The sequence below is a fragment of the Strongylocentrotus purpuratus genome, unplaced genomic scaffold, assembly GCF_000002235.5.
Source record: "Strongylocentrotus purpuratus isolate Spur 01 unplaced genomic scaffold, Spur_5.0 spur5_scaffold_1, whole genome shotgun sequence".
NCBI lineage: Eukaryota > Metazoa > Echinodermata > Echinoidea > Camarodonta > Strongylocentrotidae > Strongylocentrotus > Strongylocentrotus purpuratus.
In genome coordinates this window covers 42,828,100-42,846,408 of record NW_022145594.1, presented here as the reverse complement: position 1 = coordinate 42,846,408, position 18,309 = coordinate 42,828,100, and the positions used below count along the sequence as shown (strand labels likewise).

General features: G+C 37.5%; 1 protein-coding gene across 1 annotated transcript; it reads right to left on the bottom strand.

Annotated features, from left to right (window-relative positions):
- Nucleotides 1-535: 535 nt before the first annotated feature.
- LOC100892701 (oncoprotein-induced transcript 3 protein) lies at nucleotides 536-17,278 on the bottom strand. Its single transcript, XM_030978265.1, has 10 exons — nucleotides 17,092-17,278; nucleotides 16,393-16,506; nucleotides 14,572-14,688; nucleotides 14,067-14,186; nucleotides 12,894-13,007; nucleotides 11,651-11,838; nucleotides 10,454-10,619; nucleotides 7,887-8,103; nucleotides 6,951-7,047; nucleotides 536-3,209 (listed from the first exon to the last, which is right to left on the bottom strand). The coding sequence occupies exons 1-10, from the start codon at nucleotides 17,165-17,167 to the stop codon at nucleotides 3,036-3,038; spliced, it is 1,383 nt and encodes a 460-aa protein (XP_030834125.1). The 5' UTR covers nucleotides 17,168-17,278; the 3' UTR covers nucleotides 536-3,035.
- Between the last annotated feature and the right edge of the window lie 1,031 nt (nucleotides 17,279-18,309).

Sequence of the window (18,309 nt, the reverse complement as noted above, 5' to 3'; positions counted from 1 at the left end):
TGGCGGGCGGTATCTGAATTTCGAAAAAAAAATCACATTTCTAAAAAGTTGAGTTTCTGCCCTTTCATATGACACCTCAATCAGGAAAAATGAGCGAGGAATGACAAAGTTCTGTTTGTTTAAAGTAGTGCTTGCATTTCCATAATTTTATTAAACGAATTCGTTTTCACTGGCTGCCCGCCGTATCAATAAACGAAATTAACAAAAGACTTAACTCCGTTTCGTTGACAATCAGCCATGCATGAAGACTCTTTGATACGGCTGATTGTCAACGAAACGGAGTTAAATCTTTTGTCAAATCTGCTTTTTATTAAAATAATATCATGATTCATATTTCTTTTAAAACAATGAAACATTTAAGTGCACTTATACTTCAGCGATGTATTAATAAAATCTGGAACACTTTAGTCTTTAATGGTCCATTGTAATACAAAGAAATTCTGTTTCGTTTGGCTTTGTTACAGGGTACAATACTTTTACGATTACAACGCACAAAGAACATAAAACGAATCACACTAACAATTACTTTTTTTTGTGTGTGGTTATATTAGCCGACATGCATATGATTGTTTACTTACATATACACAATGCATTTTATGAATGCATTACCATTGTTCCTTAACGTTTTTGATATACATATTGGTTTCAGAATATTGAAATAGTAATAATTGCCTGGTATAGTATCATGACATGTGTCCTGTTAAGGCACTTTGATGTACATTATCTACATAGTTGTGAACTGTAAAATTAAAGTAAGTGAGATTATGAGGTGAAAATAGAAGAATGAATGCAGTCGTGTATAATGGTACATTTTGAAGAAAACAAACAATCACCGACCCCTCCCTTTATAAACTTTTGCAGACAAAAAAGATAAAAAAATAATAAAAAAAATATTACGTCAAAAATGTATTAAAACAACAACTACTTGCTACTAGTATTTGTCAAAAGCTAAGCTTTAATCCGGGAAATGAAGAGCGATTTACGACTATTAACGTATTCCGGAACGATTGAACTTAAAACAATCATTGAGTGGGTGGGTACTGTCTGCCAACATGTTCTGAACTTTCGCATGTAGAGGTTTGTCGTACAATGCTTGAACAGGGACTATTTCCGATCATAATACCTTCTGTGCCATTTTTCGGATGCTATCAAATCTCCCCTTCTGTTTTAGTGACAGACTACCAGATGTGCAAAAGAGATTGAATGCTAACATGCTCTGAATTATTATGGTAGAAAAGGGTCAGGAATGTGTTATCAACATGGAACATCTCTAGTTTCCTGAGGAAGAACATTCTCTGAACAAATACTTTTGTACTTAATGATGATAACATTTCCTGTACGAAGGACAACGCTCTCTCGTAATCTGGGTCACTTTTCAAATCTGCTAACACTGGCTTATATTCACAGAATACGAGTCCTACGTTCTCAGTAACTTATACATTTTTCATAACTCTTTAATTTTCAAATAGATATATATGCTTTCGCCTCAATCGTATGATTGATGAATAATCTCATGAATTACAACAACAGGTGTATTTCGTCGTTACACATAACTTTATCAGAATGTAATGGAATGTCCTATCTATTTATCTTACAGCATCCAATCTGGCTTCACAAATGGACTTCATGAAGCAGATTTTTGACCGCGTCAAAGCATAAGATGATTCGACTTGAGAATACTCGAGTTCAAGCATTGGAAAAATGAAAACAAAATTGAAAATGTCTGTATCTGAATTAATCTCTAAATATCTAACTAATTATGAACAACCCCTCCTGAAAATCGATTCATATGCTTATCATGGCGCCTACAAGCAAAGTATTTGCGGCGTTTAAATTTACACCTTTGTACATGTAGTATTACTAGGCCTATTATCTATTTATTCTCAATACACAAGTGTAAAATTGATGTCATGTCAGCTGACAGATGGGTTACGAGATCAAATGTCGAGGAGATCACAATAAGCACTTACTGCTAACTATCTGACTATTTCGGTCTCATGGACCTTCAGGCCATTGAACCATTAAACTAAGCCCTGACATCAAATATTTCGATCTTGTCCAAAGAGCGTCCTGATAATGCTCAGAAAATAAGACGGCTATCGAAAGTAAATCATTTGGTCTCGTGGGTTATCAGTTTTGAAAAAACTCAGGAATATAAAAGGTCAACATTATCTTGTCTCGTGAGCTGTATACAGGTCTCTTAGACTTGCGATCAAGTTGGTTGAAGTCGTGTTCTATAACATAATCCTAATCAAATAATTTAACTGGAGGATCTCTCATTCCTAATGATATCTATTTCGTATAGCTATTGAGAATTTCATTTGTTTTACATCAGATCGAAAGCATGTAGTGACCCATCGGTGCTACTGCATCCAAAAGTAATGCTCGATCAAATTATCCAGCAAAACACACAATTTATGGATGGTAAACAAGATTTCAGTCATTTCTCATGGTCACGACGAAATTGTTAAGATCTTCACCGTTACACTAAACATGTTTCTAGTCATCTTTGCTTCTAGTAGTGTAAGTGGAAAATAAGATAAATTATGATTCATTTCTTCAGACAAAATAATATACTTCCTTCTACTTGTATCTAAATTGGTAAATTGACTAGGTTTTTCAATTTTACTTCAACCCTTGATAGAATATACTGAATTGTGGAACTTTAGTGGATATCGAACTTGTTTGAACTATGACATGTGATATACGATAATTTGGTCAATTAATTATTAAAATGGATAAACCAGCAAAGTGTTAATGTATTGCCTTCAATATAATTATAATCAATATTCTTTTGCATTTTCTGTTAATTTATAATCATTTTTGATACCAGACGTGGAAAATTGACGATGTTTCTTTTAAATCTTAAATTGGAAGCATTGCTTGATCATTCGATCATATACGTCATCACACTTTCGCTATTAACCCTTGCCCTGATATCCTTCGTTCAATTCATAAAATATTCATATTTAATACCAGACGTGCAAACTGACGATTTTCCTTTAAACAAATACCATTTTGTGTACTTCTCGATCTTATACGTCATAATTGAGGGTTATCGGGTCACTCGAAATAGCGTTGTTCGTCATTGAGAGGCTTGGTGCTTCACGGAGGCTACGTCGAAGGCGCGGCAGAGGGTTACCGTTACAACTTTGTTTACAACCGCTACTACCAGTAACGCACACGGTTACATCACAATGGACATGGACCTGCAAAAATAATCATGGAAAACGATTTATTTCACAATTGTTTATACTGTATCATGAACATATAGGGAAGGAAAATAAAAATGAGATTATTGGGTTAAAAATCATGATTGGTGCATCACTGAGTCTGCGTCTAAGGCGTCACAACCTTGTGTATGACCGGTACCTACTAGTAACACTCATAGTTACAACACAATGGACTCACTCCCGCATAAAATTGAGAATACTGGTTTAAATCACAAACAAATTATATTAGAAAGGTAGATATAGGCAAAGTAGATGACAAAAAGTAGAGCGAGTGTTAGACTTCAGGCTTGGTAGATTTTGGAGGTTAAGGCCCGGTCACACAGCCCTCCACGGGCGTATCGCGGCCGAATCACGGCCAAAAATTTCTGCCCGTGAAGCAGACGCTGTTGGACGCTTTGAGGTCGCGATAAAGACGCGATACAGCCGTACTTTACCCTCGTTACACGCGGTAAGAAATTCACACGCGGTTGGCCGCGCGAAAAAGTTTTGGGCTGCCCAAAAAATTTAGACCGCGGGTAATCGCGGGCGGTACACGTGGTACACGTGGTACACACGCGGTAAAGACGCGGTACAGACGCGGAACGAACGTGCTAGGATGTGCTACGGCCGCGGTTAAGACGTGGTTACACGCGGAATTGGACGCGAAATTTTAGCGGGTAATCGCGGGTGGAGCACGGTCATAGCACGTTTGTTCCGCGTCTGTACCGCGTTGTTATCACGTGCATTAGCGTGTGTACCACGTGTAAGCGTGGTAGGCCGCGGTACCGCCGCGCTTCACCCGCGATAAGGACGCGGAACAGTCGCCGGCGTCTGTTCCGCGGGCATACCACGGGTAAACCGCGGGTAAGCCAATTTTGCACATTTTCCACCATGGGCAACCGCGGGCAAAAAAAAAAACGCGAAATTTTACCCGCGATACAGACGCGAAAGGCTGTGTGACCGGGCCTTTATGTATTTGACAAAGTCGGCGAGGGAAGGCATTAGGGACTTTTAGATTGAGTGGACGAGAACACGACGAACGCCGACTGATCATGCGTGTCAACGTATTGAACTGCATGTTGACTACAATTAGAAATCTTTTAGATTGCACTCGACGATATACATGCATGCAGGAAGACTATGAACATGACGGAATGACGGACAAAGAAAGACGACAAAATACAGTTCCTCATTCTACCCTCAACAATGGCTGTGGTAGACAAAAGAACATCCCTTTACTGCTATTATGTAAAAATGTGTTGAACAGGTGAATATGCATGACTTGTGACACCTGTTCTACACATTTTTACATAATAACAGTGAAGGGTTCCTTTCCTTTGTCTACCTGAGGAACTGTATTTTTTATGAGCACGCGGAATACTAGTACCGTACTAGATTTAGGAAAATCAAAGTTGACGCATTCTCGATCGCCGACTGAGACGACGTGACGCATGCGCAGTGCCTTAAAATGACGTCACACGTTGCAGTCAAAGCTGTCGACGGGCAAATTTAAAAGTCCCTATTGCAACCTTGTTGACACCCTGTACCACGAGTAACGTAACTCAAATATTTACAGCTCAATCGACTCGCATCTGTCAATTAAATTTAGAAAAATGGTTGAATTGACAAACAAATCATGTTATAAAGGTATAATATATGTAATGAATCGAGAAATTCTTTTAATAAACAAAATACATTTTATGAAAGTAGACTAGCAATGAATGTTCACAGACCACTAATGTAAAAAGAATTGCTAATTTCACAGAAATCCAATTTACGAAAATTGATAGGACCAGGACATATATGCAGACCTTGAAGTAAAAACGTTACTATAATTTGGACGTTTCGAATTTGCATTTCTATTATTACATTTTCACTTGGAAATCCTCACCTAACATTTCGCTCTTCACTAATTTGTATTCTCATTGCTCATATTGCTTTAACACACACAGGCGCGCATGACGACTCGGAGCAGTACAATTACCTCGCTGATAACACCGAAATCCTTTTGAATATGTAACGGTCATTTAAGCACTCACGTTGCCAAGCTCATTTTATAACTAAAAATTCCCCCCTATCTTATCTCCTTTGTTTGTCAGCGGATTCCACTCAAACTTCGAGGAATGATATAAAATGATCATATCGAAGTACATATGAAAAAGTTAAATGATGATCTATTTCTCATTTTATCAAATATTTCATGTTCAGTTGTCTCCGAAGACTAACCTCAGATTATTTCCAGACATATCCAGTCGCATGGCTACATATTCCTTAGACCTTTACGGAGCCGGTGCCGAAATTTTCGATGTGCCTATGACTTTACTTTCGAAGATACAATGAAAATGAATGGGGAGTTTTTCAGAAATTGAAAGCAGCTACCCTAGGCTACGGGAACCGTGACGTACACGGCCATTCCACAGACTCGCGCATGCGCATTGACATGAAATTACGTAAACAAACTATAGGCCTGACATGGACACACATACACACACACACACACAGGCATGAGCTCAAGGCGGCATTGCACATTGGTACTGCAGCAGCTGCAGACGATATTATATTTACATGTTGAAAGCCGTTTGTACCGATCAACCCCCAACAAAAACTATCGTATGTGGGATTGTACCTTCATGACGCCATCACTCGGTAGATCGGTGCTCGTATTAAAGGTATGAAAATACATTCTGTTGGATTATTTTCAGACATATCCGGACGCAAGGGTTTATAAAAATGATATTTCACAGACATTTTCTTTAATAGTTATTTATTAACATATTCGAATATTTTTGTTGTCCACAGTTTAGAAATGTGTAATTTTGTACAATATTTCGGACTTTTATTTGTCTTTCTTCATACAAAGTTTCTTGTCTTTTTGTCCCCTTTTTTCCTTCGTTATTAAAAGAAATGTAATGTTTAGTTAATCCGATTATTCCATTTTTTTTTAAATATAAAGATCATTACGATTCATTGTCATATGCCAAAGTTATGGCAGCTTTGCTGCGACACTTTCCCAGCGGTTTTACGTTAACAACGTGTTTATTCGACAGAAAACCAAGGTCAAATCAAAACGTAATCGTAAGTTAATAAGCGAGTTCGTAATTAGGATTTGCGCATGTGCAGATAAAGGTCATTCGGACCCAAATTGTAAAACCATTAAGACGAATACTTGTATCGTGCTCATGAAAGTTATGTAATCAGTATTCATTTATGCACCAACAGTACATTTATCTGATACACAGGTGGAAGTATTCATCTCAAGAGGCAAACAAAAGGTATTCATGAAGCACCTCCATCACTTTGGTAGTGATTATTCTAAAATGCACAGGTGGGAAGTATTCATCGTGTCTAAGATATGTGGATATGTTGGGGACATGCAGTCCAGAGCTATTTACGAACTCGCTTATCGCACCCGAGCTCACCGCGTACACAGGTTCTAAGCGGAAACGGTCATTCTTAGTAATAAACCCACAACATAGCACTAGGTTGTTAGGATAAAATATGAAGAAAAAAATTCCGATAACTAAGGAAACTGTAAGGTACAATTCTCTATGTTATAACAAAAACTGCTCTCAGCCAATCAGATGCAAGGATTTCAGTACCTTATCACTATATCGTATCCTATCATTGAAAAGCAAGTTTTCGAAACAGGGCTCTGAACTAGGTTCTGATTAGACCTAATCATTTTCGAAAGCCCTCTCAGTTTAAAAGACTGGTTTCGAAATTTGTTGGCAAACTTACCTTAACATAACCGACAAAGTCAAACGCCCGGAAAGAGAATCCTTGTTTGAGGGGGTCAGTAATATTCCAGAGCATCACAGATGGTTCGTCGGGGCAACTAGTGGGAAATAGAATTAATTCAAATGATATCATCAAACAAATGAATATCATTATATTTACCTCAGAATAGCATGATAGGTAATAACTTTGATCAAATAGCATTTTTGAAGCGATGTGTCAGGTGTACAATATGGCAGGTTTATATTAATGTTTATCTCAACATCGATTCTAAGATAGGCTAAAACTACACAGCAGTGCCCCATCCCATGAAATCGCGGAAAAGGAAAGGAGAAAGCAAGAAGATAGCAAGGGGGAAGGGGAGTGCAACATGAAAATGGTATGACCCCCTACAAACCCATGTTACCCTTGCATTGGTCTCTCTCGTATTTAATTTACTGAACTAAGCATTTTAGAGCTCTTGATGAGACCAATGACTCGTAACAGACTACAGAAATTGTTTACGAAACTTGTATAAAGAAATGTTTAAAGAATTATCGTGTAGCGAAATGAGGGTATAGACTAGAGAAGGGGATCCTATAAAGAAATGTCGTAGAAAGAATCCACTATGGAAGAGGTCAAAAGTGCCAGCTGGCCAATCATCTGGACGCACTCACGGAAAGCCCCGCCCACTTGTGCAACTTCCGTACGAAGTGACGTTCAGTCGAGTTTTTTTTATTCGAAACGATGCTGCATTTCGCTATATGACGTTTCTTTACACTACGTTCAACTAGGATAAAAGTATTTCCACATCGTACAGCTATACGATGAATATTAGCAGTGTGAACGAAGGGTATGCCGATGCTAATATATCGGATTACTAACATAATTATTCAAAGTTTGTGCAGAGATTGAGAGAGATACATATATAATATGTTAGTAAGCCGGTCTATTGCTTACCCGTCCACAATGAGATCATATCGCACTGTGTCGTTAGGTTCTTCGTGGGGTGTGGTCCAACAATCATCAAGCAATACAGTAAGGTTAGCTGAAGATTCAAGGGAGGCCGCATAGAACATTGGATCTCCAACACGGTCATCTCTAGAGTTCGGGAGAACAACAACATTGAATCGACTTGAAGCGTATCGCTTCAACGTCAATTCAAATCGACCATAACCTAGTGAGAGAGATAGAAAGAGAAAGGGATGAAAAACCAAACATTAATACAAAATAAAAAAAGAGACGATTGGACTAATATTGGATATTAATTCGTAAATTCATTACTGATTGTGTTCTTGATGTTGCAGTCAGCATGGACCTTAATTATTTCCCCTACGGTTATTCAATTAAGAGGTGCTTTAAAATATCCCCCCCCCCTCCCCTTGAAAAAAAGAGAGCCGAGAGAGAGGGGAGAGTTGGGAAAGAAAAGTGTGGGGCAGGACTTTAAAAACCACTCCTTCATCCTCCCCTATCGGTAGACCTGGTAATTCACATGTAATACAACTAGGAAACCCCCCCCCCCCCCCCATGTAATGCTTTGTCGTAATGCTTTTCTGCTCTCACTTAAATAAACTTATAATGATTTGTGCAATATTTTTCTACAATTTATTCTTCATCTCTCTTCATTCCTTTCTTAAAGTCCTGCCCCATTCTTTCCTTCTCTCTCTGTCGCGGGTCTGTGTGTTTTGGTGTAGGTGCGTGCATATGCTTGTTATTTATGTATGTATGTACTAGATTTAGGAAAATCAAGGTTGACGCATTCTCGATCGTCGACTGAGACGACGTAACGCATGCGCAATGCCTTAAAATGACGTCACACGTTGCAGTCAAAGCTGTCGACGTGCAAATCTAAAAGTCCCTATTGTTACATGATTTGTATTTCATAGTACCGGTCAGTGTTCATTGGCTGCACTGAGGCACTGCTTCGACCGGAAGCCCATTGTTCTACTTGTGCGGCGTAAAGTTGCAGCCGGTGAATGCTGACTGGTGCTTTGGCTTAGGGTGCGTTTAAGCTCAATTTTGAAGGCAGAATAAGCGATACGAAACGCTCATCGTAAACGCTCATCGTAATCGCAGTTCCACGGTGTACTGTTTATGCTCACTTCTCTGGCTCCTCCAGGCAATTCTTGCTGGGTGGCCCTAGTTGGTCTTGCAGCTGGATTCGCAAACCTGCACTGTGCATGCTACGTAGACCCACTAGAGGTCAGTGCGTTGACCCCATTTAAACGCATTTACAAATTGTAAACGCACGTTTTTGTGAGTTTATCGGCGATCGTGATCGCCGCTTTTCGGTGATTCTACAAAAGTGACGAAGGACGCAACCGTGTTTTAAACTAAACGCGTAACAGATGCCTGATTCTGGCCTGAAAAAGTCGAGCATTAACACGCCCTCAGTTCGTCTTAGCTTATGTATACATTAGTATCTGAATTTTGTTATACAGTGCGTCCCAGAAAAAACGAAACCGAGAATTATCGATGTTTTACTATAACTTAATCACAATTATAATTAATAAATGACACATATCTGTAAAGCTTAGATCCTCCTCTTTCATTGATTAAAAGCCATTTTAAGAGAGGAAACTAAAAAGTCATTTGGCGGACGGTATCTGAATTTCGTTTTCACTGGCTGCCTGCTGTAGCAACAAGCAGAGTTGATACAAGACTTAACTCCTTTTCGTTGACGATCAACCATGCATGAAGTCTGTCATCTTTATGCTGATCGTAAACGAAAAGGAGTAAAGTCTTTTGTCAACTGTGTTTGTCGCTGCGGCAGGCAGACAGTGAAAACGAATTTTTTTAATCAAATTATGGAAATGCAAGCGTTACTTTAAACAAACAGAACTTTGTTATTCCTAGCTCATTTTTGCTGATTGAGGTGTCATATGAAAGGGCAGAAAATGAATTTTCTGGAAATGTGATTTTCCTTTTAGAAACTGCTGTTAATCATTCACGCGTGAAATATGCAGCATATGAATTGCATCACATTAAAGGGAAGTATCTAAGCTTTACAAATATGTGTCATTTATGAATTATAATTTTGATTAAGTTATGATAAAACATCGATAATTCTCGGTTTCGTTTTTTTTCTGGAACGCACTGTACAGTTCTACTTATCTATTTGTAAAGAAAGGCAACCCCACTTACAAGCTCAAGCTTCTTTCGGGTTCCATAACCCATTTTAATTTGTATGTCCAATATGTTTTGTATATTCATATCTTTCGAACATCGTTTGTAATTCTGAATGTTTTTTTCTTTTTTAAATGGTTGAACCAATGACTAAATGAAATGAAAAGAGCCCCCTCAATTCCTTGGTCCCTAGCTACAACAGTAAGTTCAGTTTCATTGGCCCGAATTCACAAAGCAGGTTTGTCGACAAACGTTGGTTTCGTACGTCATATGACGGGTTTTTACGCGTTTTGTACAAACCTGGTTTGTAAAAACGCGTAGAAACGCGTCATATGACGAACGAAAACCAAGGTTTGTCGACAAACCTCCTTTGTGAATTTGGGCCAATGAGTTTATCATACCCTTGAATGCAGTGGGAAGTCCATGTTTGAGTTGATAGGGGCCACCATAGAGAGTTTCTTTCTTTCCCAGAATGCATTCCACAGGAAGTTTAAGAAGGTCGTGTGAGGTGATTACATTTTTCGTATGAAGTATTGTGTTGGAGAAGATAATGGTGTCACCAGAATCCTGATAAGGGGATGGAAAGTAAATGAAAAGAAATACAAAGCTTTAAACCAAATTCTAGTTTGGGGATCATCGGAAAATCATCTGTTATTTAAAATACCACACGGGTTCAGCCAAAATTATTAAAGGGAACCAAAACCTTCATACTAAGTTACTTTTATTGTAAAGTTTAAGATATTTGAAAAATATCAGTGAACATTTGAACAAAATCGGGCAAGGAATAAGGAAGTTAGAGTTTTTTAATATGACTAGTCACTAGAGGGCGGCATTCAATTTGATGACATCATCTGTATCAAGGTTTTGGTTCCCTTTAAGGGGTATAATTTTTGTAAAGAACATATCGTTATTTTGTTCTGTAGCTAACAGAAAGTGACAACAAAAGTACGAGGTATATTAGAGGTGCGATGGTTGAGTGGTAGAGCAGTGGTTTCGTAACCAGGACGTTCCCGGTTCGAAACCAAGTCGAAGCGATAGTGCCCTTAATTGGTAAGGTATTAATCCTCATTACCAAATCCCTCGGATAGGACTTAAAGCCATCGGTCCCCATGCATTCAAATGCTTTCTTAACAGTTAGTTTAAACAAACAAACAAATACCCTCTGACTGGGTAATACATTTATTTTGTTATTCATCGTATTTTGTGAATACGTTTTCGCTGGTATGGCTGAGGAAAGCCAATCTTAAAATTCAAACGCTAAATTTCATCTTTGTTTTCAAGACTTGTGCTCAGATTCTATAATCAAAATCATAAAATTATAATAACATATGAGATTTGAATCCACTTCAAGTCCAACGCTGAAGGCGCACTTGTGAAGCAAGACCAAAGAAAGAGATCACATAAAAGCATCTGCGTTATAAACAAAGGAAAGGATTTTTTGTATATATAATTAAATGCCGGATTAAACGGAAACGTTTTAAGATTACTTTTTAAACATCTCATTCTCAACTGAGGGAGAGTAATACACAAGCTAAGGCATGCATGGGCAAAGGTTCTTTTCCCCTACTTGAGTTAAGGACGAATGAATATATATATACCTTAACCGTTGTGCCGCAATCCTCGTATGGGGTAGACAGCTTGATCTTGGAGTCTTCTAAGACACCACTACAGGTCTCATCATCAAGATGGATGGATCTAAGGTCATACTCGTCAGGTAGAAGACTTGGAACCAGTGTGACCGTCATCTTTTTAGCGTCACAAGTTACTTCGATCTGGGAGCTGAAGTCTAGTTAAATGTATATCAGATCAAGACATAAACAAGAAAATCAGTCTTATGTTTATACACAAGGTTTCAGGGATCCCTTTTTCTGGATTTGAATCCATCCGCAAAAAAAGTAGTTACTTAAGGGGAAAGCCCACCATGATATTAAGTTGGTTTTAACCGGAGCAGAATACTAAAAAGGTTGAGCAATTTCCGATAAACAGTATGAATGGTGAAGAAAGAAAGTTGCGATCAATAAAATACAAATTGGCAACTCTGTGACGTATCTTGTGAGGTCCCCTTCCATTTGCATTGTATTAAAGATACCCATTTTGCAGCCAACATCAAATTCTGTAGAATTTTTTCAGGAATTATGAATATGTCATGTATGTCCTTTCTGTGAAATTTAAAAATTAGCAAGTGTTTTAGTATTCGCATTATGCAATGAAACCCGTTTACCTTCTAGACTTCACTGGCAGACACTATTGAGTGACTAACTGACATCTTTTTTTATTTCGTAATAACATACATAAAATGAGCTGTAACAGGTACATGAGCATTTGTCTACATCAATAACCCACTGCTTGTAATGGCCAAAATTCAACTGATTGAATCTTTGTGCAGCACAAAACGTACGACCATTCAGTAAAGGCGTCGTAAAATCATATTATTACTTAGGTGATTGCAATCACTTAAGTTGATGCGACAACCCATGGTCGTTATTTTCCCACTAAAAGCCATTTCAAGCACTTTCGTTTTGAGGGAAGTTCTAAATTAGTATTTTCTTTCAAATGCAGTTGGAATTTAACCTTTTAATTGTTTTGGTCTGCAAATGGGACAAAGTACCTTTGAAACTAATCAGAAATATGTATTTTCCCTTAAAAAAAATCAAAGTTACATCCACCCTAAATACAATTCTTGAAAATATATTTCTTTACAACCTCTTGGTGAAAGAAATCTATTCCGCCATCAATAACTAAGAAAATGAAAGTTTTGTGCCAATTTGTGTTTCCCATGATGACTTCAAAAATGCATAACTTTCCTATTGTTATCATTATTCTTTACATCTTGCATCTTACCCATTTCACAAAGCTGTCCTACGATTCCCTTTGGACAGATGCAGATAAATCCTCCAATACGATCCGTACAGGTACCATTATTCTGACAGGGGGAATTCGCACAATCGTCAACATCTAGAAAAAAAAAACAAATTAGGAGAGATATGTGTCAAACTTAAAGCATACAATCACTCGTATGTCTCGTTTATCCATGGTAGCCTCATCAGTAGTAATCATGTTCTCCATGAGGACCCCACATTATTATCCCGACTTTAACCGAGCTACCATGAAAAGGTGCCCAAGCATTCAAGGAGGTTTTACCTACCGGATACCCATTTACAACACATGGGTGGAGAGTGGCTAATGTATATTAATATTTTGCCAAAGGACATCAGTGCCGCAGTAGGATTTGAACCGCGAACCGTGTGATTCACAATCTAGTGGATAAGTATCTAGACTGTGAACCATAAGGTACGTGGTTCAAATACCACCCCGGCACGAATGTCCTTTGACAGGACATTAATCTACTTGTGCCGCACTCGACCCAGGTGTAGTAAGTAGGTACCTGGTAGGACACATTCCTTGAATACACTGAACGCTAGGTTGCCGGAGCTAAAGCCGGGGTAATAATATCCAAGTTCTTTTGGAAGCGCATAGAACGTTATATCATACTGTGATATAATACGCTATACAAGAACGGCATATTATTGTTATTATTATCATCATCATTATTAAGTTTTTGAAGTATAGCAGGTGTTTAAAAACTTCACACAGCCTACTAAAAATCTCATGAATTATAAAAAGTGTCTTCACACATCAAAGAAACTATAGTAATGAGAATTATTTACTGTATTTCGTTTACGTACAAGTAGCATTATTTTGATATGGGCTACTTACAAAGAGCCACACCAAAACAAAAACAGTGCAAAAGGCAAATAAATAAGAACACACACAAACAAACAAAAAATAGCAACAACAACAGAAAAAAAAGGAATTCAAATCTAAAACTAACCATACTAATTAAAACAGACTTCATTACGAGAAGAAAAAAAGTAATGTGGAGGGGAAAATGATTCAATTCTAGAAATAAATAAATAGATAAATAAATAAATTAATGAATAGATATACGAATGAATAAAGTAACTAATTAATAACAAATAAATGGATAAAACGGAATCAATTTTAAGTCGTTACTATTTTGGCATTGATCTCCCGAGGTCCCAGGTAAGCAGCGGCACATAAACGATCCTGTTGCGGGTCGGTTCCGGCAATCTCCTCTATGGAGACAAGGAGTACTACGGCACGCATTAGCATCTGGTAATTAGATGCGGGGGGAAATAGAAATATATCGTTGTTATCGAGAAAATATGTTAGTAAAAATGGCCATTTGACTAAACTCAAGATAAGCATATATTCATACAATTGCTTTTCATATAGCGCAAATCCAATAAAACATTGCTCAATGAGTTTTACACGACAACTTGATGCCAATAACAAAGAAGAGAATATGGAAAAAATATAATAATAAACATTAAGTTTTTTAAGAGGAACGTCATTAATTTCTTTTTAAAAGAGTGAATTGAGGTGGGAGTGCGGTCAAAAGAAAGGAGGGGTTCAATATTTATGGGGCCGTAATGAGAGAAACTGCACTCTAATACAATACACTAAAAGAACATAGTAAGGAGTACTAAAAGAATACCTCTCCCGCAGTTCATTTCCAGAAAGTTCTTCTTGCAAAAGCAAATATACCCCACTTCACTGTCATCTCGAACCTGGCAGGTACCTCCATTCAGACAAGGAGCATTAGCACATGGATCTGGTTTGATGGATGAAGGTATGACATAGATCAGACACGACTCCAGAAATATTTAGTCAATGAAATCGAAATTTAAAATGAAAAAGTATCAATTAAAAAATTAACCATATCGCAGGTGTTTAAAAACCATAAGTACATGGGATGTACACATATAGCACATAAAAGATCACAACATGTTTAATTTGAAATACATCTACAGTCAAACCTTTCTTTCAAGGCCATCCAATAGGGAAACAGAAGGAAGAAAATTGTAGACCGCCAATAAAATGTAAAACAAGAGAGAAAGAAAGAAAAAGAAAGAGAAAAGGGAAAAAATCATCATGCATATATATGGCACTTGTCATGAAAATGTAATAAACATTGTCATCAAATTTAACCATGCCTTTCATGAGATTTCCGACACATCCCATACAGAAAGAAAGGAAAACAAATATGTAGATTCTGACAAAATCAACAGATGCTCTCCTACGCTAAGATTCAGATCACCTAATAAGATAGATTCTGACGAAATTAACAGGTGCCCTGCTACGCTACGCGGCAGATCACCTGATTACAAATGCTAATTGACTGGTTCAGATGTAACAAACTATTATTGAGTTTTAAGAAAACAACGTATGTATTACTCCATTCTAAAACGAAAAATATTATCAAACACTGACCAAATAAGAATTGAAAATACTGTTATTGAGAGAACTGAATCGTTTATTTTCTTCGACATTTTTATTCATGAGACACTCTACTACAAGTTGACATTGCTAATATATCTTCTAAGCTTTCATGAAGTATAGGTGTTTTATCCAAACTCAGACATTTTATATCCTCCAATCTATATTGATAAACTATATATTTTACATTAACGGGCAATACGACTGATAGGAAAGAGTGACTTTCATATCCTAGTCTACCACTATTTTTTAAATTAAAAAGTTACCCAGAGATTGAACTACTTAAGCCTAATATATCAGGGGGTGTTTCACAAAGATTCTAAGTCAAACTTAACTCTAAGTTGGACTTAAATACTATGGAGAGCCATTTGTAGCCTTATAATGAAATACATTCAAAAGCAAAATTCAAGTATTTTAGACTTTTCATGAATTCCACATCAAGAACATGAAATCTCCCAAGATAATAGAAAATATGCATGATTTGAATCAACATTTTATGCCTTTTAAAATAATTTTTACAATTTTTTTTCAATGATGCTAACAGCTTTCCATAAGTTTTAAGTCAAACTTAGAGATAAGTTCAACTTAGGATCTTTGTGAAACACCCCCCTGGTTTCATGTTTAAGTATCACAAAGGGATTCTCCCAGTATTTTTCGATAATATATTTAGAACTAATTCTACATTTCATACGTAGCGCAATCATGCACGGCATAATCTTTGTGTTTCCATTACCCGTTCAATTATAAGATCCAATTATATTCATCTCCCAGGAGTCAGGTGAATTACTATTTTTCTTAGAAATGCGTAGAGTTATTTCGTACGCGTGGGGCAAGCGATTGAAGGATCAGAAGCCAGTTTATTTATTTTTTCTTCTGGGTTTGGGAATGATAAATTAAAGGAAGGGCTGATGCAATATGATGTTCTCTGCTGCTAAAAGAGTGAGTAAATGTATAGAGGGAGTGTGGCTGACATCATTATTTAATTATTTAATAATTTCTAATATTTATTTCTTATAGTTAAGAGTAGAGTATAACATACCGACTTCACAGTTTGTTCCCGTGTAGCCATTTTGACACGTACACTGGTAGCCGGTTGAATTGGTTTCCGAAGTGCAGGACCCTCTATTCAGGCACGGATCTTCATCACAAGTTTCTAAGATAGGGTGCCGAGAAAGAGAGACAGAGAGACAGAGACAGAGACAGAGAGAAAGAAAGAAATAGAGAGGGTGAAAGAGGGGGAGAGGGGAGGGGAGAATAGAAAGAGAGGGGAAGGAAGAGTAATACAGAGGGGTGATATTTGTAAAGAGACAGCGAGAGAGAGAGAGAGAGAAGGGTGGGAGAGGATAAGAAAGAAAAACGGGAGAGTGAGATTAGAAGAGAGAGGGAGAGATAAAGGGAGTACAGTCGGGACAAAGAGAGAAAATATTATAGACGAAAAAAGAGGATCCGGAAAAAGTATATTTTTAGGGAAAAAAAGAAAAGGATAAGGGATGACGCATTGCCGAAATTCCGAAATCCGAAATAAATACTTGATAGAGCCTATTCATCGTAAGTGTTGTAAGATTGTTTTATCACAAAAAGTAGAAATAGAAGAAGTTTTCTGATAAAATGAAAAAGGAGATGCATCGAAATTGCCTCCGTCCAGTAATCATGACAAAGGACACTGATATTAAACTGAAGTAGGCAAATTAAACAACAGTAGAGAAAATGAAAATCGACAAAAAGAAGTATATATTACCTGCTGCACTCCCGAGGTAACTGTGGAATAGAACAGCAAGTAGGCTGCACACAACAAGAAAATGGAACTTAGCCATTTTGTCTATAAGAAGGGATCCTCGTCTCGCGATGCCGTTGAATAATCTACTCGTGAAGTAACACCGTATCTCGGGTTTTATAGTCGGTCTACACCGGACACATTACTCAAATCAGACACAAGAGATAGACCGAGACTGCTATAACGGGCTGCGCCTGCCAATGTTCGTACAGCTATACGACTATTCAGCCATCGAACGGACGTAAAGTTTTAGCCAATCAGAACGCAGGAAACTGTACATCTAAACAACTATACAACTATGAGACTATACTGTATGGCCATGCCTCCATCGAAGCAGTCGTGAACGCATGTACAAGTTTCCAGCGTGTAGGCCGAAGCACCTTCTGTACAACTATACGACTGTTCAGCCATCGAACGGACGTATAGTTTTATCCAATCAGAACGCAGGAATCTGATGTATGATTTTAACCAAATGAGGGATTGTTCATACAGTATATAAAACACGCCCAATTATATAATGAATAATTTGGTCTACATGTTTTGTAATGTTGGGAATACTGGAAAGCATCGCCTAGGGGCGCATAGGGACGCAGTGTCGCTTGACGCCGTGTCCTACATGTATGTGCGCTCATTTATAATCTTTTTCTTGTATATACTTTTTTTCCCGTTAAGGTTGTTTTTGTTAATTTTCTAATTTCTCGATAGTGATGGTTAGTGGCCCGATCACAAGTTTGTATTCAAACTTCTTTACGGGCTCCCTATCCCATGTTTTCATATTTCCATGAACTATTGTATATGTATTTTTACGGTTGAAATAAATTGAATTGAGGGATTCCGGCTGCGAGAATATAAGCGCTGGTATGAACGCATATTATGTCCTGGGACCCGTTTCACAAAGCTTTTTTTCAATGACAAATGACAAACACCCCTCCCCCCCCCCCCCTTCCCCGTTTGGTCAGACAGACTCAATGTGTGGTTTTTCAAATTTTTAAATTAGGGTTAATATTAATTCACGTATAATAGATAAAGGGGGAAACCTCAGTCAATACCAGAATTATTTCCTTAATAATTCTCAAAAAGACGTATCTGGTTTACTGGTAATACATGAATATTTTCCAATTATCTTCTTAAATTATGAAAATAATTTGAAATATCCTCTACTATGCATCTTCAAGCATGAAT